Genomic DNA, 24,101 nt, shown 5'->3' on the forward strand with positions numbered 1-24,101 from the left:
GAAGCTCCTGCTCCAGCCGTGGAGCTCTGGCCCTGGCTGCAGAGCCAAGCAGCTACTGAGCTATGCTCTGGCTGCTGATCTCCGGCCCTGGCAGCAGCAGGGTCATCAGCATCTAGAGAGCCTTAGCAGGCTGGGGAGCAGCGCGGGTTGTTGGAGCCCTAGCCCAGTGGTAGCATGGGCCATGAGGGGAGGGACCTTCCGTGGTCTGGCAAATCCCCTCGTTTAGGACCAGTCAGGTCCTGTGGATGCCAGACCAGCGAGGACCAAACTGTATCACTGTTGCCTGCTTCTTGGCATGCTCCAGCCTCTAATCCTAAACTTTTTTTACAAAAAATATCTGGCACATTGCTAGGCAAGTTTACATTTACTTTTAATATGATATACTTGTTTTTTTCTGTTGTGTGTCAGTGTTTGTACAGGAAATGTAGGATTAAAACATTGTGTGAGTTAGAGAAATAAAAGAATGTTACCTTCTCTTCTTAAATAAGTGATGATAAAGTGCTATTCAGATGAAAAATCGAAGTATTTGAATTGCTTATGCATGGAAATAGCACCTCACATCAAGAACACTTTAAAAAAGATCCTGACTAATTGCTTTTAATGACAAAAATGTATTTGATGTCTTACCTGATGCCTTGTAGAACAATTCTTAGCCTATATTTTTCTGTAATCATAGATTTTTTTGTTGATTCTAACTAGCTCATATCGCTGCCAATCTTCGCGATGCTATTTTTAGTGCAGAAATTGTAAGGTTTCTATTTAAAGCAGAAGGTGATTTTGAAGTCCCTTTGAAACCTTCATATTAATTTGTTAGAGGAAAAATGTTTGAAAAACCTTGAAAATAGAAGTCATAATTGGAAGATATACCAAATGCAACTAATCAGAACTGCTCCCCGACATAAAAGCATCTCTTGCATTTTGTTACTTCAGGACTACTGAACATCATGGGTGAAATCCTGGCTCTAATTCTATAGTTGTTTTACCAAATAAAAGCAAGCAGGATCTTATGAGGGGGATAAGGCAAAAAGCCACATTTATTGTAAAGATAATAATAAAAAAATAAAGAAAAGATAGAAGCAAACAACGTTGTTTAAATACTTATTCCTAACGCTACTTAACCCTTATACACTTATATATATATAACCATTCATTACATCCATTCATTCAAGTTACCAGCCTGGAAGTTGCTTGTGACAGAATACTGGCCAGGTACTCTGTACACAAGTGATGGTAGTGGGGAGCAAAGTCCTGATCAGATGCGCATCTGAAGCTCCTGGTAGGCTGGTAGCAGAACCTTGGACTCTGATTCCATAGTTTTTTAGTCCAGTTCTTATAGGAATTTCTTCCTATGCCAGTCTATGGAAATTGCTGCATCATGCTGATGTCTCCAGGGTGGCTGCCAGATGCTCGTCAGTGATCTCATCGGGTGGACCTCCAGTACTTGGTTGTCTCCACTTGACACCTTTTGGTTCCACTGGCACCTGACGCCTTCTTCAGCCCTTTGTTGCTGTATTCTCAGGCTGGCACCTCTCAGAACCATTCATTCATCGTCCAAGCATTCTCTCATACATTCATACAGTATTTTGTATAATAATAAAAGTTGTAGTTACAAAAGTTTCTGGGTGGTATTGCTTAAAACATTCTCTGAGTGCTGAGTAAAGTTACAATGTTTTAAAGAGAACACGAGTCAATTATATAACAATGCCCTTAGTCAATTACAGGGCTTGGCTCCCATAGCAGAGTTAGTGGCTTGACAATGCATTGTTACAATGTATCTCTGCAATGTCAATTTCAAGCAGCCCCTTGCACAAGCTTGAGCATGTCCTGGGGCACGGGGAGGGGGGGGGGGGGGCTGTTTCTGGCTACATAGGATTATATTCTTAACAGTTCTAAGTTACATGACCTAATACATTATATTCTAAAGGGGCAATAATAATAAATCTAAACATTTAACAATCTTAACAAATAATAAGAATAAGAATTAATAATAAATCTAAACACTTTAAGTTGTGGGGAACAAATTATGGGGAGTCACTTCCATTTGGAGGAATCATTTTCAATACATTAATATGTTATCCCTACATAGTTTTGTCATGAATTTCATTAGGGCCAGGGATTGTCTTTAATTGTGTGTTTTTCACATGTCGGGAAAATACAGCTACTCGTATGAAATCCATCTCTGTACGTGGATTTAGAGGCGTGACATGAGTAATTCTACATATACATTTACAAATTTAATTTTAGTAATTGCTGCAAATAGTGAGGTTGTAGGGCCATTTGGAGAAAGTTGGCAGAAAGATTTGTGTGCATGTATGTGTTTGAGTTAGTAGATGTTGTCTCTTTAAATGACTACAGTACATTTTCATTTTCTGTAAATAAATAACTTAAATTTTCTTGTCAGTTATCATATGTATAGAAACATAATTAGGTACCTCGTACAAAATCAAATTCTATTAAGATCATTAGTCTCTGGTTTAAAGTATCTTCAGCTATTAAATACCGAGTAGCTTTATCTTCTTATGCATCATTAAAATGCATCATATATAATGCTGGGTGTATCACATCAAGCTGATGACCTCTTAATAAAACTAAAGAGTAGATGTGTGTAATGGGTCCACCCGCTGTGGCCAAATGACACTGTGCAGAGTCTTTGCCTGGTTGTCCAGTCACCCTCAAAGTCCCGGAAATAGGGCCTGACTAGCCCTGTCTGCGGTGATAGTAAGTCTCTGCTTGTGGCTGGCCTTTGGCCTTTGGTCTGGGTCTTACCCAGACCTAGGCTCAGCTCCCAGTGAGTATGTCTACACTACCACCCTAGTTCGAACTAGGGTGGCTAATGTAGTCAATCGAAGTTGCAAATGAAGCCCGGGATTTAAATATCCCGGGCTTCATTTGCATCTTGCCGGGCGCTGCCATTTTTAAATCCCCGGTAGTTCGGACTCCGTGCCGTGTGTAGGCGCGGGCACGGAGTAGGTAGTTTGAATTAGGCTAATTCTAACTACCTACTCTGTGCCTCGTGTAGGTGTGGGCACGGAGTCCGAACTACCGGGGATTTAAAAATGGCGGCGCCCGGCAAGATGCAAATGAAGCCCGGGATATTTAAATCCCGGGCTTCATTTGCAACTTCGATTGACTACATGAACCACTCTAGTTCGAACTAGGGTGGTAGTGTAGACATACCCACTGGGAGCTAGCCATAGTACTGATCTCCCAGTCAGGGTATAGACCTGGCTGGGATGAGCTCCTGAAGGGAACTACCAAGCTCAGCCCTGCAGCTTCTTTTATACCTCTGCTGGGTCCTGATTGGCTGCTGCAGAGACAGCCATTCTATAATGTCTGGAGGACCTCTTCTCCACTCCTCCTGCTGGGATTGAGTGTGGCAAGGCTGCTAGCCTCCTCTAGGGGGCAGTGGGGCCTAGTCCAGCCCATCAAAATACATTGTTTAAGAACACAAATTACTGCAGTGACACACTAAAATAATTCTGTATCCTTTTAAACCCAATTCAAACAAGCCTAGTTTTAGTACAAAATAAACTTCTGATTGTTATATTGTCAACATCTACATTTTAAATAAAGCTGTAGAAGTGTAATGTGCTCTTTGAATAACATTACTTTGTAGCAAGTTAGGCTTTTACATTTAAAGGGGAGTGTTTCCCATTCTTTATTGTGATTTGCATTTTTATGGCCAGCTACAGTAGTTTTTACAAATGTGAAACTTGTATAGAAACCCAAGGGAGTTTTACTTTCCTGAATATAACTCTGATCAGTGTTTAATGGCAGCTCCATATTCTGGAAAATAGATTCCAGAATATGGAGATGTCACCTATTAGTTCCTATTAGTTATTTGTTTGTATTGTGATAATACACAGAGTTTCATCTTTGATTGCGGCCTAGTTATATTAGGCATTCTGCAAATACAGGTTGCATCTCCCTTAACCAGGACTCCCTGGTCCAGTAACATCTGTGGTCTGGCATTGGCCACGGATGTTCCTGGACCACAGAGTCCAGGAAGAGGGAGGTCTTGTGGCAGTGCAGGAACACCATAAGGGGCACTAGCAACTCAGTTGGGAGTGCATTTTGTGGGTGGGTGGGTGTGAGAGGATAGATAGCATGGTGGGGAGCTCTAGCCTGGCTGTGGCCATGGGCTGCCAGACCTAGGCAAGGAGTTCCAACCCCAGTGGCAGCCAGGGAGCTCTGGCCTCATCCCCAGCTGCAGAACTTCGTCCGCATTCTGGCTTCAGCAGCTGGGGAACTCCAGTCCCAGCAGCAGCCAGGGAGCTCTGGCCCCAGCCACAGAGTCAGGCGGCTGCGAAGCTCTGCCCTGGTTGTGGAGCCGGGCGGCTGCAGAGCTCTGCCCCGGCTGTGTCGCTCCGGCTCCAGAAGCAGTAGGTCTGGGAAGAGCTCCAGGGGGCTGGGCAGCAGCGGGGGCAGGTGTAGCCCTAGACTGGTGGCAGCATGGCCACAAGGAAAGGGACCTTCCCTGGGCTGGCAAATCCCCTCATTTGGGACCAATCAAGTCCCGAGGGTTCCAGTCCAACCTGTACATAGTAAGAGACAATCACTGCTCCAAACATATAATTATTATTATTATTTTTTTTTAAAAAAAGGTAGGATGAAGGATGATAGTGGTAATGTGCATATTTTTGTTAGGTCAATTGCATTAAATTTTTCCCCTAATTCAGATGACTTACAGCTAGTAGGGAAAGGGGATACAAGCCGGTTACGTACATTATTTATATTAACTTTGTAACCCTTTAGCCTCTCAATCTATCCATTGTCAGCTGGCCACTTTCACATAGATGTCACAGGATAGATTATTTCAGAGGAGAGCGTGGCATCATGAATTGGCTTTTATAGAGGATTACATGTATAAGGGACAGTGAGAATGAAGAATGGTGGTTGTGTTGATTTGGGGGCAGTTCAATTCACCTTTGAGTCCAAATATCAGAGACTGTAAGCCTCTTCCATTCAGCTGACCCTTATGAAGTCCATTTAAAAGCTACATGAAGTCAACTATAGATCTGTCATCATTATTACCTGGATACTGTGCTGCAGTGTGACTAGTATTCTAACTGTGGTATCAGGACTTTTGTGGAACAGATTTTAGTTTGCTCCATCTACATCTTTGAATAATGAATTAAGTATCTATTTTTGTTCCATGGGGATGTATGCATAGAATAACTTGTACCTACAATAATTTGTGTTTTTATGTTAATCCACATTGAGACTACTTCAGAAGTTTTCTTGGAACTGATAGACTTTTGTTAAAAAAACAAAACAACTTAAACTGAATACATGCTAACAATTTGATTTCTTTTGTTAGGTTTAAAACAATCGCAAATACAAAGAACAAAAGAGCTAAATAAAAGCTCATGCAGAAAATTCTAGACCCAAGACAATTATTCTCACAATATAATGACTATCCTGTAGCATTAAAAACTCATGTGTAAATAACAAGCTCAGCCAACCAGCAGCATTAAACAACCATAAACACTAACAAATGAACTCAGACAGATAGTAAATAAAAGCAGCAAAAAAGCTTCTTTCTATTGCACCATTGCAGTTAGGAAAATACTCTCCACTTTTCCCCTTAAGCCCTACCAGATAAATAGCTTTTGCAGCAGACCCTCAGATTTACTAAGTGGAGAATATTTCAGAGCCAAATGAAGAGAGTATTTCCAATATCTTGGACCCTTCACAGAGTGTACAGCTCCCTCTCTACCATAGTAGAGTGATTCAGCTTGAGCAGCTCCTGCTAATCTCAGTGGTGGCAATATGAAGCAAGGCAATTTCTTTTACATCTACTTTCCCCATGGCTTCTCAGAATCTCTTAAAGAACCATACATGTTTAAATTTTGCCATCTGGTTTAAATTCCCATCCTCCTCCTATGAGGCCAATTTCATGTGACCTCCCATACTTTTGTCCTTAGCTGCCAGTTCTCAGTTCACCAAAGGGGTTGCTGTTCTATTCTCACTGTTCTATTACTCGCTTCGTTCATTCCCAGAGATGGTGTATAGAGCAATACTCTTACACTGTGTCAACTGGTGGGCCATGATTCCAAAACTGGTGGTCGTCTTCGAGTGGCCCCTGTCGGTGCTCCACTGTAGGTGTCGGGCTCATCCTGGCACTGCACGTTGGAGATTTTCAGTAGCTGTAGTCAGCTGGACCGCGCCATTCACGCCCTTTGATCGTCGCACACAGTCTGGCTCCTGCCAGTTCCTCTCAACCGTCCTCTGGCACAGGCAGAGCTCTGTCCTTCTCATCTGGTCAGATTTTTCCTGTTAATAGTTAGTTAAGAAATAGTTACGGTTAGTTTTAATATGTTTACAGTTCTTCAGTTCTTTCATACTTAAAAACAAACCACAAACACGCCGGCACCGAGTCCATCAGTGGCGTCGGTAGCCCAAGTCGACGATATTACGGCACCGCGACTATCAGCACCATCATCGCCCTCGCCACTGCCGGCACCAACGCCTTCAGCATTGACAATGATGCCGTGCACTTTGGTGCCGATCATGGTGTAGTCACGCACATCGGCACCCGTGGCTCCAGAAAGGCTGGAAACAGGCTTGATTCCAAGGAGTGGCACCACACCTGCATCAAGGAAAGCTGTGAACAAGTCAGATAACTGGTGCAATTCTATTTCTCCATCCCTGACTTTTTCTCTGGCACCCTCTCCATCGCCGCCGAGTCGTCACTCCTCTACACGGAGTGCTGCAGTGCTGGGGCCAAGCCTTTGGCTAGTCCCAACCAAAGGGAGCCTCTAGACCCAGTGTGTCATGTGGGCCCTGCCCCAGGAGAATTTCCCCACTTTTGGTGAGAGGCAGAACCCAACACCTAATTGCAGAGTCTGACATCCTTTTTTCCCCTCCAGATGGCAGCAAAAAACCACTCAGGTCATAGCAGAGCAGTAGCATCTACTATGTGGACTAAATAGTTGAAATAGAATAAAAAAATTGAAGGGGGAAAAGTACAAAAAATGCAGAAAGTGCTAGTGCTAGTCCTATATTTCCCCCTCCTATTGAGGAAGCTGTGCTTTCAGACTTTTAATTTCAGCAAGATTTGGGAAAGGAATAACATTTTCCCCCTTTTGAGACATTTGTGGCCATTGTATGAAAAGATATTGACCACAATATAGATTCAACCTAATACGGCTCCTGAGGATAAGCATCTCCTCCCTGGCATCCAGCAAATACCTATTTTGACTCTTGTTCTGGACAGCAATCTAGTGGTGACCACTCCTTCTCTCTCCCCTCTGTTTGGGGACAAACTGCCTTGCATTTGCAAAGTTTGGACAGTACTAAGCACCAACAGATGGGGTTATGCCATACAGTTTCTCTCCTTCCCATCACATCTTCCTTCAGAAACCCTTTCATGAGGCACTGCTCTTCAAGCAGGGTGTGGGACAGGGGTTCTCCTCCTTATATTTCCTCCACAGCCTCCATTTAGGGTACGTCTAGACTACATGCCTATGTCGCCAGAAGCATGTAGATTAGGCTATCAGGCATAGGAAAATGAAGCGGTGATTTAAATAATCGCCGCTTCATTTAAATTTACATGGCTGCCGCGCTGAGCTGACAATCAGCTGATCTGCTGTTTGTCGGCTCAGCGCGGTAGTCTGGACGCGTGGGTGTCGACATCAAAGGTATTTTTCGACCACCCACGTATGCCTCCTGGGATGAGGCATACGTGGGTGGTCGACAAATGCCTTTGATGTTGACACCTGCGCGTCCAGACTACCGCGCTGAGCCAACAAACAGCCGATCAGCTGTTTGTCAGCTCAGCGCGGCAGCCATGTAAATTTAAATGAAGCGGCGATTATTTAAATCACCGCTTCATTTTCCTATGCCTGGTAGCCTAATCTACATGCCTCTGGTCGCCAGTCTAGACGTACCCTCAGAGTCAGTTCTTTTGTGGGACCCTTAACAAATACATAAGATATGTGAGACTTTATATGGTCACACTAGGAACTGTCCTCTCCACCTTAAATCACAACAACTGGTTTGGTGCCCTGGATCTTCAGAATGCTTTTCTTCACATAGCAAGCACTGGGAGTCCCAGGAGGTTCCTTGGGTTTATTGTGGTTAGCCAGTATTGCCAGTACACCATTCTGCCTTTTGACCTGTCTTTTTCTTTCTGAGATTTTTACCAAGTGCATGATAGTGGTAATGCTGTACCCCAGAGTGGAATTCATACTTTCCTGTATCTGGATCATTGGTTATTGATGGGCAAGTCAGGAGAGGAAGTCCGCTATCATGTTCACTTCATATTATCCCTGTTCAATCGTTCAAGTCTCATACTAAACAGCAGGAAGTCATTATTGGTTCTAGTTGGAAAAGATGAGTTCATTGGGGCATTGCTAGACTCTGACTTCAAGAGAGTTTGTACTGACTGAATGATTACAGCCAGTTTGCCATCTATGCCTGATGCTGCAGACATAAGCCTCAGCCACATTTGAAAATACCTGAGACTCCTAGGCCCTGTGGTTGCAAGCATACAGCTAGTCTAGTGCACCAGGCTGTTCCTGTGTATTCCCCAAAAATGGCTGAACTTGGTCTTTGTTCAGGGTATGATGAACTAGACCAGTCTGGTCCAACTTCTGCTAATCCTGTACTTCTTAAAGTAGTAAACAATTCAGGAAAACATGTTAGGGTATTTGTTTCACTTAGTCCCCACAGAGCAGGACTTTAGTCACGGATGCCTCCTTAATATGTTACAGACCAGTTTGGGATTGGTGAAAGTTCAAGGCTTGTGGTCAGAACAGGAAGCTATATAATTAGAAGAGGAAGAGGAATTATGTTTGGAGATGGTCTGGAAAATTTTGTTTGGAAGCTGTCCACCAAAGCAGCCTATTCAGCAGTGTTGAAATAATTCTCAATATTGTTGCTAACCCAGGGAGCTCAGCCAAAACTAGTATTTATCCAGGACATCTTGGAGTACTTGTTACACCTTCAGTTTTCTGGTCTTGCACTTACTTTGTTGGTAACCATCTGGTGGTGATCTTGGCATTTCATCTCTCCATCCAGGGAAAATTGGTGTTTTCAAAGTCCATAGCAGTGACATTCTTGAAAGGAGTCCCTTGTCTCCACTGCCATTTAAAGAGTAATTTCTTTTCTGGGACTATAATAGTGCATTAGCATCTCTCTTGTAGGACCTCCCTTTGAGCTTTTGGCAACTCTTCTTCCTTCTATGCCAAAAAACTGGCTTCCTTGTGGCAATAACATATGCAAGAAGAGTGGGTGAGTTGCAGCTATAATTTACTAGCATTCTTCGCTAAGCCACATTCAATCCTAGAAGAGCAAAGTGGTCACATGTTAGATGTCAGGCACATAATGTTTAGCTTTTCATCTGGATAGAACCAAACCATTCTGCTTTTTTTTATTTGTGTCATATGCAGACTGAGGGTTAAACAGGTCTCTTTGCATATGATCTCCTGGTGAATAATTTCCTATATCTCTATACGAAGTAGCTCAGGCTATGCTGCCTCAGAGAGTGTGAGCTAAGTGCACGAGACCCCATGTGACAGCAGCATTTCTAAGCTACATTCTTATATGGGACATTTGCCAGTTGTGACTACTTTTACAAACCACTATGCCATTATTGTTTCATCCTGATCAAATACAAAGTTTATCAGTCCTGCTTTTAAGGATCTCCTGTGAGTACTGCTTGTGAGTCACTTAAGTAGAATACACAACAGCATCTACACGAAGAAGAAAACATGGTTCCCTACCTGTAATTGATGTTCTTCAAGATGCAATGCTTATGTATAGCCATCTTCTGTCCCTTCTGCATCAGAATTTATACTTCTGATGTTCTCTGTGAAGGAACTAAAGGAGTCTGGGTCAGTGTTGCCTCTAATTTTTTCCACCTCTGAGCAGAATGAATTTTTGGGTGTGCATGATGTGGAGGTGATGTGTAGCACATAACCTTTATATTGGTGCACATAAAGAAATACATGTGCAAGGAAAAGGCAGTACATGGAGCCCCATGGTGCTACCCCCTCCTTCCTGCCTAGGAGCTGGACCTGCTGTGCTGGCTTCTTCCCTACTTCCTGCAGCAGCTTAGAGCAGCTCTGTGCTGGGGACAGTGAGATGGGGCCTTTCTTCCCTGCCTGTGACAATGCGGTGCTGGGACTGGAGGGGAAGGACATACACCTTGCCATCTGCAGCAGCTTCAGAGCTTGGGGAGAGGCTTCTCTTCCCACTACAGCCCCAGGCCCCTGTGTGGGGCTTACAGTTTAATGGGAACTTAGGTCAGGGTGCTGCCAGGGGAGGGACTAGGGTCACAAGGTGTAAGCACTACCCCCTCTTGATGCTGGTAACACAGCTCTCTGGCTTTAGTATGCTGGGTGCACACACACTAAGTAGAGTGCACACATGCATCACATTTTGAAGAATGGCAGTTACAGATAGGGGATCTCCTTTCAAGCCTCCTGCAACTTCTCCCTTCTGTGTCTTTATTCCCTTTTCAAGAATATTTCACCTGAAGACCTCTTCTTTTCAAGGAGGGGAATTTTGAGCAACCTTTGTGATGGGATGAGCAATTGTATGTAAAGTTGAGTAGACTTTTAAAAAAAATTGTTCTCCTTTCTTTTAATGTGAATTGCTTCAGATACTAGTTTATGTAGTAGAGCTGGTCAAACTATGTTACTGACAAAATACATGACAAATATTGGTCTTTTTTCTGTGAATTGTGATCAAAACAATCCTGTAGTCCACAATACTCAATTTATTATTTATTATTAATTTGTATTGCTGTAATTCCTAGCAGTTCGTGTAAGCATATTTCAGCCTGTGGTTTCTTCAGACTTCTTACTGCTTAGTAATTGGTTTTTATTATATGTAGTGTGTGACTGATCAGTTGAGCCAGCAGTTCTAAAACTTAGCTACCCGAAGACACCTATCTTTTTTTTTTGGGGGGGGGGGGACCCTTTGCCCCATCTTTTGTCTGAAGTCCTGCTCATGCCATCTTTCCAGCCTCCATTGCTTGCTGTCCCTGACCTTCCTCACTTTCACCATGCTGGAGCAGGGAGTTCGGGGCTCTGGCAGTGCTTAATTTGCTGGCTTTGCCTCTGCAGCTCCCATTGGTCATGGTTCCTTGCCAATGAGAGTTGCAGAGCCAGCACTTGGGCAGGAATAGTGCGCAGTGCTTCTCTGGCTGCCCCTTGGCCTAGGGGCCACGAGGACCTGGGAGCTGCTTCTGGGAGCTATGTGGAACCATGGAAGTTAAGTCTGCCTTGACCATGAGCCCCAGGAGGTATGGGATGGAGAGGAGGGGTGAGGAGTTCATCTGCAGGTCCCGTAAACCTCTTGGAGCCCATTTTGAGAAATGCTGAACTAAACCATTTAGCACTGTTTCTGCTAGGATGGCGTTAGTATTTTTAAGTAAAAGAATCAAGGCTAGCGACACCCAAAGGTCATTTAAGTCAATAGCAAGACTTAAGTTGATTTTAGTGCATTTGGTATTGGCTTCATGAGTTTTCAGACAGATAATTTGTGTTGAAATAATTTTAAAGGATACAATGGTGTCATCCAGATACACAAGTCACACAGAAGTCTAATGAACTTGCTGTATTTTTGTGAAGATATTTTCACATCTTAATAATGTTAAATCAATGATAGCAGCAACACCTTTCCCCACTTAGGCAAATTCCCACTTATGCAAATTGGTATTTTAGGATATTCTAAGGAACATGATTTTCTTTCTTTGTAACAATCAGATATATGCCTTTTTTCATTTTTACTTTAAAAAAAGTTATAAATAGAATTACAGGGACAGTTATTTTTCTGTTTAGTGCTAATACTATGTATAACCTACTTCTGCAGCCAAGGGAGAGTACTCTGTTCAAAGGAAAGTGAAGCTGTTTTTATTATTACCAGCACATATAACATGATGTGTGTCTACTTACAAGACATGAGCTTTTCAGCAATTTCTATTATGCTGGAGGCATAGGCAGCTTTATTTCTGTAAGAGGCTGCAGCATTGCAAATGTGTCTTAATTCCTATTAATAGGTACCGACACCTCATACCAATGGATTAATGCTGTAAATCTCTGCCACCTACTTCATGAGGTATAAAACCGCTCTTGTTTGTGAGAAACTAGAATATTGGCTTCCGAACTGGGACTTTTCAGTTTAGAAAAGAGGAGACTGAGGGGGGATGTGATAGAGGTATATAAAATCATGAGTGGTGTGGAGAGGGCCGATAAAGAAAAGTTATTTATTAGTTCCCTAAATAGAAGAACTAGAGGACACCAAATGAAATTAATGGGTAGCAGGTTTAGAACTAATAAAAGAAAGTTCTTCTTCACATAGCGTGTAGTCAACCTGTGGAACTCCTTGCCAGAGGAGGCTAGGACTATAATAGAGTTTAAAGAGAAGATAGGTAATTTCATGGAGGTTAGGTCCATAAAAGGCTATTAGCCAGGGGATAAAATAGTGTCCTTGGCCTCTGTTTGTCAGAGGCTGGAGAGAGATGGCAGGAGACAAATCGCTTGATCATTGTCTTCGGTCCACCCTCTTTGAGGCACCTGGTGCTGGCCACTGTTGGTAGACAGGATACTGGGCTAGATTGACCTTTGGTCTGACCCAGTGTGGCCTTTCTTATGTAAACTAGAATATTGGCTTCTGAACTGCAGAGAAACTTCTAGATGCCAGAAATGGGTGAAAATGTTCAAGGAATGACATTGAATCCACATATTATTTTGTCATAGGCATAGCTAATGATGGTCTATCCAGATATTAAATTATATATATTACCTTTTTTATTGTAACTACATCTAAAATGCCCATCCAACTTGTTAGCTAGTATAAAATACCAAATTGATGTGTTGCATTTAAAATGCCTTTTCAAGATACTGTGGGACTTATTATTCATTCGTAATTGCTCAAAAGGGAAAATATAGTTTGGCAGAAAGAAAAACAATAGCCCAAGTGAGAAGAAATGACATAATGTTGATGATTAATATAAATGAACTTTGTTAGTTTTTTCCAAGTAATAAAATGAGTACACTTGCTTATCTTATTGCTCTTTAACCTAGAGTAAAAAGTCTGTGGACCAAAGTTTCTGTCCTTAATATTTAGTCCTAATGCAGACTTAATTTACACTTTAATTCTATCCTATTCTTCCTGACCACAATAAAAGTAATATTTGTGTTTGTGGGAGAAGGATGAGATTAGTTGGGACCCATTTTTTTTTTTGTCAGAACACATTTCTAGAGCAGGTTTCCTGATTCCTAGGCTTTGTCGGATATTTCTCCCATAGTTCCAGTTACAGATGATCTGAGAAGGGCCTCTCCATGGATTTGGAGAGGAATCAAGATATTCCACTGACACAATGGGCCACATCATTTTTAGTTGTGTATGTTTATGGCTACAGAGAACTTGGTTCCTTCAGAGTGTGTTCAGCAAAGGGAGGGACATCATAGGGACAAGTTATGAAGTGTTCAGTATTTTAAAAGTCAGAATTTTAAAACATATTCCACTAGTAGTATTTCAGAGACCAGATTTTCCCCCTACACTTACATTAGGAAATCTGTGTCAATGATTAAGTAGTGATTTTTTTAATGCTGTCTAATACTGTTCTTTCCTTAGTATCTTTAGATGAGAGGTGTGTGTGTGTGTGTGTGTGTGTGTTTGGGTTAATATTAGTGGTTTAAAAACCACAATCAGGATATGGGCCTCTTTGTGTTAGATACTGTATACATACATAGAATAATACTGTCCCTGTTATGAAAGACTAGTAATTTAATTTTAAGGAAAGTACAACACATGAGTGTGACACACAGCTTGAAGGAAGTGGGATGGATAACAGTATGTAATAGGAACCTATTTTTACTCAGACTCTGTCTACTTATCCCATATAGAACACATCTAATGAAGATGACAATATAAGATAGTCATTATTAAATTCAAAACCACTGAACCAAAACTAGTGTTTTTATCTCATTTTTTCTGTTGTATGTTAGAAACTTTAAAATCCATTTTTGTTGCTTAAAACCTAAGCTAAAGGACAATAGTGCTACCCAGAAGGAAGTGCAAATGAGATGGTCTGGCACCTTGCTTCTGCATGCTAAGAGGTTATGACCACAAAAACATGAATTTGAAGGATTAGAAGCAAGAAACCTAACAGACAAGAGTATTTGTTACATGCATAAAATTGGTTAGCGAGTTATCAGCTTGTGATAAATGTTTTGTAAACCTTTATAATAAAATTAACAAATCCAGAAAAATAAGAACTTTGTCTAGGATCATTCCAAACCATTGTATTATAGTTTACCAAAATTTTTAGAGGATAATGTTTCCCATTTAATCTGAAGTGATTTATAGGAGAAGTATAAAACTTTGAGCTAGAATTTGAGAGATCCATTGTAGTGATACTCTGAAATTCTGAGTAAAAATCTTGCAATATTAATGAAATTTGTTTCAAAGAATGAGAATTTTTGATGATTGATTTTTTTTTTAAAGTAATTGGAGGCTTTCAAAGAAAATAAGACACTTGTTTTGATCTAAAGCAAAATGCAGGACAATGTAGCACTTTAAAGACTAACAAGATGGTTTATTAGGTGATGAGCTTTCGTGGGTCAGATCAAATAGTGGAAGAAAGTAGTCACAACCATATATACCAAAGGATACAATTAAAAAAAATGAACAAATATGAAAAGGACAAATCACATTGCAGAACAGGAGGGGGATGCGGGGGGGGGGGGGGGGGAGGAAGGAAGGTAAGTGTCTGTGAATTGATGATATTAGAGGTAGGGAGAGTGGGATGTTTGTGAGTTAATGGTATTAGAGGTGATAATTGGGGAAACTATCTTGGTAATGGGTGAGATAGTTCAAGTGTTTGCTGTCTCCGAGACACTACTGACTTCCTAAGGAAACTACAAAACATCGATAACCTCCCCAATAATACCATCCTTGCCACCATGGATGTAGAAGCTCTATATACCAACATCCCACATGAAGACGGATTACAAGCAATTAGAAACACTATCCCAGAGGACACTACTGCCAACCTGATAGCAGACCTATGTAACTTTGTTCTCACCCACAATTATTTCCAGTTTGAGAACAACTTATACTTCCAGATCAGCGGCACAGCCATGGGTACACGCATGGCCCCACAGTATGCTAACATCTTTATGGCTGACCTAGAACAACGTTTCCTCAACTCCCGTCCCCTTTCACCCCTCCTCTACCTACGGTACATCGATGACATCTTTATGATCTGGACGCATGGCCAAGAAACACTGGAGATATTCCACAGAGATTTCAACAACCTACACCCCACCATCAACCTCAGCCTGGACCATTCTACACGAGAGATCCACTTCCTGGACACCACAGTACAAATCAACAATGGAAAATTAGACACCACTCTCTACAGAAAACCCACTGACTCATACAGTTACCTACATGCTTCCAGCTCCCATCCAGAACACACCACACGATCCATCGTCTATAGCCAAGCCCTTCGATACAACCGCATCTGCTCTAATCCAACTGACAGAGACCAGAAGCTTCAGGATCTCTGCCAAGCATTTATAAACTTCAACTACCCACCCAGAGAAATAAAAAAGCAAATTGAAAGAGCCAGACGAATACCTAGAAACCATCTACTTCAAGACAGACCCAAGAAAACCAACAATAGAACACCACTTGTCATCACCTACAACCCCCAACTTAAACCTGTCCAACACATTATCAATAAACTACAGCCTATACTGGAACAGGATACCATACTTAAAGAGGCTCTGGGAGACAGACCCATAGTCTCCTATAGACAACCACCTAACCTCAAGATGATTCTTACCAACCACCACAGGACATACCACACTAATACCAACCCTGGTACCTTCCCTTGCAACAAACCCCGTTACCAGCTTTGTCCACATATTCAATCTGCTGATACCATTATTGGACCTAACCAAGTGAGTTGTAAGATCAAGAACACATATTCCTGCGCATCTAGAAATATAATCTATGCTATCATGTGCCGAAAGTGTCCGTCTGCTATGTACATTGGACAAACGTCTCAGACACTTCACCAAAGGATTAATGCCCACAAAACAGATATCAGACAAGATCACAAAGAAAAAACAGTTTCTTGCCATTTTAACCAGAAAGGACACTCTCTCAATGACTTAACCACCTGCATTCTGCTACAAAGACCTTTTACATCTGCACTTGAAAGGGAATCCTCTGAACTGTCATTCATTTTAAAATTCGACACTTTCCAAAAAGGACTCAACAAACACTTGAACTATCTCACCCATTACCAAGATAGTTTCCCCAATTATCACCTCTAATACCATTAACTCACAAACATCCCACTCTCCCTACCTCTAATATCATCAATTCACAGACACTTACCAGTTAAGAAATGTATCTGCTCTCTCAGTTCCAGGGTGATTCTACTCTGCCACAAGTTTAACATGCAAGCAGTAAAGAAGAAACTCCAATGGGTTAGGGTATTCTTCACCTATATAGAAGTATATAATTAGACGAGAAACAAACAATGAAAAGAATATTTCCAGTACATTATTAGTTTAGTTTTGATTTGATCAGATATGGACTGTCTTCATTGGATAGATGTTTACTTTTCCATCAGGTAATGAAAACCAAGTAGTCAACACTTTGCAATTAATTGTGGAACAGCTTGTCTCAGGAGATACAATCTTTTATTTTAAATAAATAAAAAACATTTTACAAGAATAGTGTGCAACCTGTTCTTCGAGTGATTGCTCATGTCCAGTCAACGTAGGTGTGTGTGCTCTCCACATGCATCGGTGCTGGAAGATTTTCCCGTAGCAGTACCTATAGGGGATCTGGTTCAGGTGCCCCTGGAGTAGCATGAATATGCTGTTCTGTATAGGGTGCCTCTGGTCCCATCTACCCTCAGTTCCTTCTTGCCACCAATGACATGACTTGGAACCTGCTTGTCTTAGCGTTAGCTGTTGTGCACTTCCCTGGTTAAACTTTGTTTTCCCTGTAAATAGTTTCTATTGTTAGTCAGTTGATTCTTCTAAGTAGTTAGTGTAGGTCCCGAAGGGACTTAAATTTGTATTGGGGCATGCCCTCTTGCCCAGGCTCAAAGTCGTGTCACAGTTGTAATTGGCCTATGCAAATGAGTGATCCTCACTGTGACTGTGGTGCTTAGCAAAGGCTCATAGAGTGAAAAGTGCCACATTTCCAGTCCTTCAAGCCTTGCTCATTTTAAGACTCTCCTAATAGAACCCACCTTAGCTCCAGTGCATCAGTGTTCAGATTTGGCACTGAGTACCAGTGCTTTGGTGTGTACTGCCCAAATGCTGCTCCACACAAGCCTAAGTAAGGCAAAGGCAAGTCCCTGAGGCAGGCCCAGAACTACAACTCCAGTGGACTCTCGTGAGGTTGTCCTGCAGACACCTCAGGCCCTGTTGGAGCATGGATTCCCTCCTCATTTCCCCAGCACGCTTGCGGAGCAGTGTAGAATAACTCTGGATACTGGAGTCCTTGCAGGCAGCCCAGGACCTACTGTCCATGGTGGTGGTGCTGCGAGTTGTGTAGCTGTAGGACCACATCATAAGAGAAAGCTGGCTATGGTACCACCCTGATTTCTGCAGAGGTGCCATTGTCTCTCCAGTGGAACATCAAAGCCTCACCTCTTCATGGTGAGAGCTGCACAACCCACAGCCTGTGGCACAGACCTCTTGAGCTGTGTTTCCTCTAGAATGGATGGTGTGCTTGGGACCACTATTTTCCATGGCTCAAGTGCTGTTGGACCCGTGGAAGTTTCCTATGCCATCCCAAGTTCTGCGTTCAATAGTAGTTATGTCAATGGCACCATCAGCCACCTCAGCCTATGCTAAATGCCTTCTGGCACTGAGGCTTCAAAGGCTCTCATCCTGCAGGTGGAGCAGATGGTGGAGATGCAGACTTCATCCTCCTCTGGTCCCAAGGAGGTTCCCCTGGTGCAGGCCTTCTCCTCCTTGCCAAATGAGGCCATCATGGGGGCCCCCACTGGAGGTATCACTGGGTGATGCTCAGGCCCAGCAGGATTTCTTTAAGAGGGTAACTACTAACTTGAACTTCCAGGCAGAAGAACTCGAGGAGACTGAGGATACCCGCTTCAGGGTGTTTGGAGAAACAGCTCCAGCCAGGGTGGCCTTATCTCTCCATGATGGGATGGCCAAGATTGCTATGGCCTTCTGGCAAATGCCCTGCTCTGTTCCCCCAATATCTAAAAGAACAGAGTGCAAAAACATCATTCCAGTTAAGGGGCATGAGTACCTCTACTCTCACCCAGCCCCCAAATCCCTGCTGGTGCAGGCAGTCTACCACCAGGAAAGGCCCAGGGCAACCTCAGGAAAATAAAGACTCAAAGAGGCTTTACTTATTCTGAACAAGGCTTTATTCATTCTCCAGCATACTGCACCGAGTGGCAAATGACCAAGCTCTCATAGCCCACTATATGATAAACATGTGGCAGGCTATTACCAAGTTAGTCTCTTCTCTTTCAGAAAACTTGAAGAAAGAATTTCAGGCGTTGGCAGAAGAGGGAAGCAGTGGCTGCTTGAGTAGCACTCCAAGCTTCCTCAGATGTAGTAGATGCAGCAGGTCATTCCATGACTTCTGCCATATCCATGCGGAGGCTGCTTCTCTCTGCCCTCTCGCTAGAGGTGCAGCAATCTCTGTAGGATTTCCCCTTCGATGGGGCAGCCCTGTTTGTGTAGCTGATGGACGCTAAGTTTCATGGGCTGAAGGACTCCCTCATCACCTTGGCTTGTACATCCCAGGGCTGACGTGTAAGAAATGTAGGCCTCAGACCCCATTGGCTTGGCTTTCCCAACCTCACTAAGACTTGGGGAAGAGCAAGTATAAAGGGTTTAGGAAGAGAGTCCAAGACACACTTTTATATGCAACCTGGCTCCTCCAAGCACCCCTTTTGAGTATATAATCAAGAATGAAGTACCTCTCAGACTGCTAAATCCTTCTCCTGTGACCTTCTTTCACCGCTTGCACCCTTTCCTCCTGGTCTTCTCCCCGAAACCTCATGTGACCACCAAGGAGAGGTGACAGCATGCCCTGGATAGTCTCAGGGCCCTTGTATTCTACATTGTCAAAACAAAGCTGCTCCACAAATCGCCCCAACAGATCTCTAATTAGATAACCTCCAGCATTCAGATATGCTATCCTGCTCAGCTACTCCTGCTCGTCAGACCAATGTTACTGTCCTGAATGTTTGTAAGGCTGAAATGTGGCCTTTGGTGTACACCTTTGTCATACGCTGTGCCCTGCTGCAGCAAGCCTGAGAGGATGTGGCCTTCAGAATAACTTAGTTGCAGTCAGCATGCTAGTGAACTCCTCCCACCTCTGTACACACTGCTTGCAGTCATATGAAGGGGTAAAGACAATTTCCTGTTTCTATAACTGGTGTTCTTTGACATGTGTTGCTCATGTCAATTCAACTTTCTGCCCTCATTCCCTGCTGTCAGAGTTGTCCGGCAAGAAGGAACTGAGGAGGGAGGTGCCGGAAGTGCCCTAGATAGCATGGTATGTACTAAGGGAAAATCTTCCAGCACCGGAGCACGTTGTGAGCACATACACCTATGATGAATGGACATGATCAACACGTCTCAAAGAACACCAGTTAGGGAAACAGGTGACTATCCCTAGCAAAAGGCATAAAGTAAACATAAGAACTTTTCTCCTTAGACTGACAACAAAACATATTTTCATATATGAGTGAAATAGTGCTTTGTATTTATCATGCCACTGGTGGTGATAATGCAGTTGTTTTGATAGTCTTATTTTCAAATTGCTGTGGAATCTTGTACTTATTTATTGCACATTTTAAAATACCGGGGAGGTAATCATGCAATAAGAAGCTCTATTATTTATATGAAATACTTAATTTTTTCCCTGCCTGTGTATATCAAGATTTGTAATTGGTAACATTTCATTGATCTTCTAAAAAGAGTAATATATTCTGTAATCATAGATTTTTAGAGTAGTCCTAAAAAAGCTGATATTTTCAAGTGTTAACATATCATGGTATCTGTTAAATCATACTTAACGCTTATACAAAGTATGTAAAAATAACACAGCGTCTTAGGTACAGAGCATGGAGTAAATTTTCGGAACCAGTTTACCTTAGGGGTCACTATTGTCTGTAGTATAGGCAATACTTTTCAATTGTTTCAAACTGTAGCTTAAAAATTTCTTACTGTTCTTCCATAACAACCTAATTGTGCATGGGAGTTCTGGCTGAGTGAGGACTACAGAATTAGAATTGGATCTCAGCTCTCAGGCACATCTCAACTGGTTTTCAGTGTAAGTTTTGTCTCAGACAAGGTTGCCACTTAACGCCTATCCCATTTTATATTTTAGGCTATCATGCTCCTAACTGAACTGATCAGGGAAAACTTCAGGAACAGCAAATTGAAACAATGTCTTTTACCCGCCCTTGGTGAGGTGCTTTACCTTATAGCCAGTCAGGTAAGTTTATCGTCTTAATGTGTCAAATCGTTTTCACCGATATGTTGTCAGCCAGGCAGGGTCATCCCTGTGGGTTCCTGACCAGTCTTCTACTCTATCAGTGATGATAAGCTTTCGGCTGCATGCATTGCTCCCCTGTCTAATGTGTTAACCATGCACAATTAGTCAACACAATAGACTCAGAGAGAACCCTCAGAGACCATAAATCAGATAAGAATGGAAAGCACCCGAGTAGGTTGATTTGCCAAGTGAGGTACAATAATAGTTGTAAGAGAACAGACTTGCCACTGCATCACTATACATGTGTGTCGTGACAATGGACTAACACCCAACTAAATGCTCTGGATTCTAGTGTCCCTCCACAGTCAGCTGATGGTCACTCTTTCGGGTGCACTTTTATACACAGGTACAAACAAGTTCCACATCACTCCTGACATATCAAGTTATCACCCTCCATTAGCTTGTTACCACATCTTACCTCACGGGGGTGGGGGGCAGGGTGGCATTCCATTACTATCTATTATGCTGTTAATTTAGACCCAGTCTTGAACCTGGCTTGATATGTTTGTTGTTTGTGTGTGGCGTGTGGAGGGGAGGGAAGGGTGTTGGTACCAAGATGTTAACAAGGTGTTCTGTTACGACCTCCCTGAAATGTGCTTTCATCCTGTACCTAGTTCCTCTTAGGTATGAGTGTTTCTGTAATATCAGCCCTCTTCTTCCAGTTTCTATGAGCAGGGCCTGCCTCTTGCTCATAGCTTAACTTTATTTTATATTAGCAAAGTCTTGATCATTGCTGTCTAGGCCTCTGGCCTCCTACCCAGCCTGTAATACATGGGCTTATGTTTCAGACCCTCGTCTTACTACAAGGTATACATACTGTGTGAGTATTTTTAGCCACATTTTATTTGTACATCAAGTGCATACCTTATTAATGTTTAATATGTTCAAGTACTGACATTAAAATTACAGGGGATTTGCAAGTCTTGTAAAGGCTTACAGTGTGCTCACATGTTTGTTCTAACTCTCTCTCTCTATTATATTAGCTACTGCCATTAAGAGAAGGAAATGCCTGAAGCTCTTGTTTGAAATAAACTTTTAAAGTGCAACTTTTAAAGAGGCTAGGGGATTATTTTGTTGCCATTTTATATTCTCTCTACTTCTATGATCTGGCCTGGAGATTCATGAAGTTTTAACATCTTCATTAAATCTTTTATAGATTTTTTTCATTGTAATTTTTTTCTGTTATCCCTGTTGATGCTTCTAAATATTCTCTGTTATTTCTAAACATTTGTGCTTGCTTAAAGAGGCAATTTTCAAACTAAAATGAAGCATTTAATGTTTCTGATTCATGTGGTGGTATTAACCCCCCAACCCCTGAAAGGAGGGATTATAGAGTGATGGCAGCAGGATTTGAAATGTTTTCATGGAACAGTGGGAGTTTCTCTAGTCTCATGAAACTGTCTTGCTTTTATTGCACCACCAGTGCTGTATTCACAATAGAAAATAGCTCTTTAAAAGTTACCTCTACGTTGTCAAAGCAGTGGATGGGTTTTACTTAAAACAAAATCAGTCTGTGTTTTCCATCTGTTAAAAGCTTCCTTCCACAATCACTGATTTCCCTCCATACTTATAATTCTATTCTTACATGATTCTTTCTGAAACAAAATACAGAAAGACTAACAAAATGGTTTATTAGATGATGAGCTTTCGTGGGCCAGACCCACTTCCTCAGATCAAATAGTGGAAGAAAATAGTCACAACCATATATACCAAAGGATACAATTAAAAAAAAAAAAAAAGAACACATATGAAAAGGACAAATCAAATTTCAGAACAGAAGGGGAATGCGGGGGAGGAGGGGAAGGTAAATGTCTGTGAGCTAATGGTATTAGAGGTGATAACTGGGGAAGCTATCTTTGTAATGGGTAAGATAACTGGGGTCTTTGTTGAGACCCACGCGTAGAGTGTCGAATTTTAGCATGAATGACAGTTCAGAGGATTCCCTTTCAAGTGCAGGTTTAAAAGGCTTCTGAAGCAGGATGCAGGTAATTAAGTCGTTGAGACAGTGTCCTTTCTGGTTGAAATGGCAAGAAACTGTTTTTTCTTTGTGATCCTGTCTAATATCTGTTTTGTGGGCATTGATCCTTTGGCAAAGTGTCTGAGACGTTTGTCCAATGTACAAAGCAGACGGACTGTGACAGCCTGTCACTGGTCGGGGGGCGGGGCGACCAGAACCCCGGTCCCCAGGAGATTGCCGCCGGGGAACCGGTTCTCCGGCGTTTCCCCAGCTCGCGCGGGCGGCGGGGGCGGGCTGGGGAACTCCCCCCGCGCCTGCGCCGGCTGCGCCGTGCGGCTCCTTCCCCGCGTCCCCGGATGGTGGGGGCTGGGGGGGGCGGATCAGCTGGGCGGCAGGACGCTGCACGGCGGCGTGCCCAGAAGGGGTGGAGTCCCCGGGAGCGGCGAGTACGGCGGGCCAGCTCAAAAGGGCTGGCCGCCGGCGGAGAAGGAGGCAGGCTCCCGGCAGGAGCACAGGAGCCGAGCCAGAGACAGAACGGATCCCGGGCGGCATACCCCGCGGCTGCCAGCCCGGCGCTGGGCCCGGGGACTTCGGGACAGCCACTGCCCCTGGCGGTCCCTCAGCCCGTCGGCAGACGGGGGGCGTACCCCACCGCGTCGCGCACAACAGGAGCGGGACGCACGGAAACGGAACGGCGCCCCAGAGCGATCCCCCGAGGCTACGTCGGGAAGCGAGACACCACGAGACCCCGAACCAGGGTAGGTGTGAATGCGGCGGGCCCGATTGGCGGGCGCCGCCCGGGGGGAGGAAGGAGCCCGGGGCAGGGCGCTTTTGGCGACCGTGGGTGGACGAGTTTCGGAGGGATTAGCTCCCTCGTCCACCGCGTCGGGGCGTTAGCAAGCCCCGGCGCCTAGGGCCCCGGGCTGGGACCCGGAGAGAGGGCGGGACCGGGTCCCCCTCCCTCCCCGAAGGGAGTATCCCACTCCCCGCGGCTTGAACAGAGAGCTGTAGTGAGTCACGACCCCGCAAGGGGAAACGCTGGACCAGGAGCCGGCTGCCCCACCCCGCTTGGGCGGGTGACTGTCGTCGGGTTCGCTGACCCCCCCTTCCTCCTGGGAGGGGGTGATCGCACCCGTTACCGGGGGTTCCCCGTTGGGGGCTCCGAGGTCGAATAGACACAAAAAAGGGGGACACGAGGGTTCGCTGACCCCCCCTCTGGGGCCAAGAGGGGGTGATCGCACCCTGAAACCCCCACACGGACACTTTCGGCACATGATAGCATAAATTATATTTCTGGATGCGCAGGAATATGTGTTCTTGATCTTATAACTCACTTGGTTAGGTCCAATAATGGTATCAGCAGAGTGAATATGTGGACAAAGCTGGCAACGGGGTTTGTTGCAAGGGAAGGTACCAGGGTTGGTATTAGTGTGGTATGTCTTGTGGTTGTTGGTAAGAATCATCTTGAGGTTAGGTGGTTGTCTATAGGAGACTATGCTAGAGCCTCTTGGAGTTTAGTATCCTGTTCCAGTATAGGTTGTAGTTTATTGATAATGTGTTGGACAGATTTATATGGTTGTGACTATATTTTCTTCCACTATTTGATCTG

The 24,101-nt window shown here is 43.5% G+C and overlaps 1 protein-coding gene across 11 annotated transcripts in view; it reads left to right on the top strand.

Moving 5' to 3' along the window:
* ULK4 (unc-51 like kinase 4) overlaps nt 1-24,101 on the top strand; it is a 421,715-nt gene that overhangs the window by 54,933 nt on the left and 342,681 nt on the right. For all 11 annotated transcript variants that reach the window (XR_012901902.1, XM_025189022.2, XM_006131810.4 and 8 more), the window contains exon 18: nt 20,368-20,475. Coding sequence is in view for 10 of the 11 variants with exons in the window: in XM_025189022.2 (XP_025044807.2) it covers nt 20,368-20,475 (108 nt within the window). In the remaining variant the exon portion in view is untranslated. The remainder of the gene's footprint in view (nt 1-20,367; nt 20,476-24,101) is intronic.

This window comes from Pelodiscus sinensis, chromosome 2, assembly GCF_049634645.1.
Source record: "Pelodiscus sinensis isolate JC-2024 chromosome 2, ASM4963464v1, whole genome shotgun sequence".
Taxonomy (NCBI): domain Eukaryota; kingdom Metazoa; phylum Chordata; order Testudines; family Trionychidae; genus Pelodiscus; species Pelodiscus sinensis.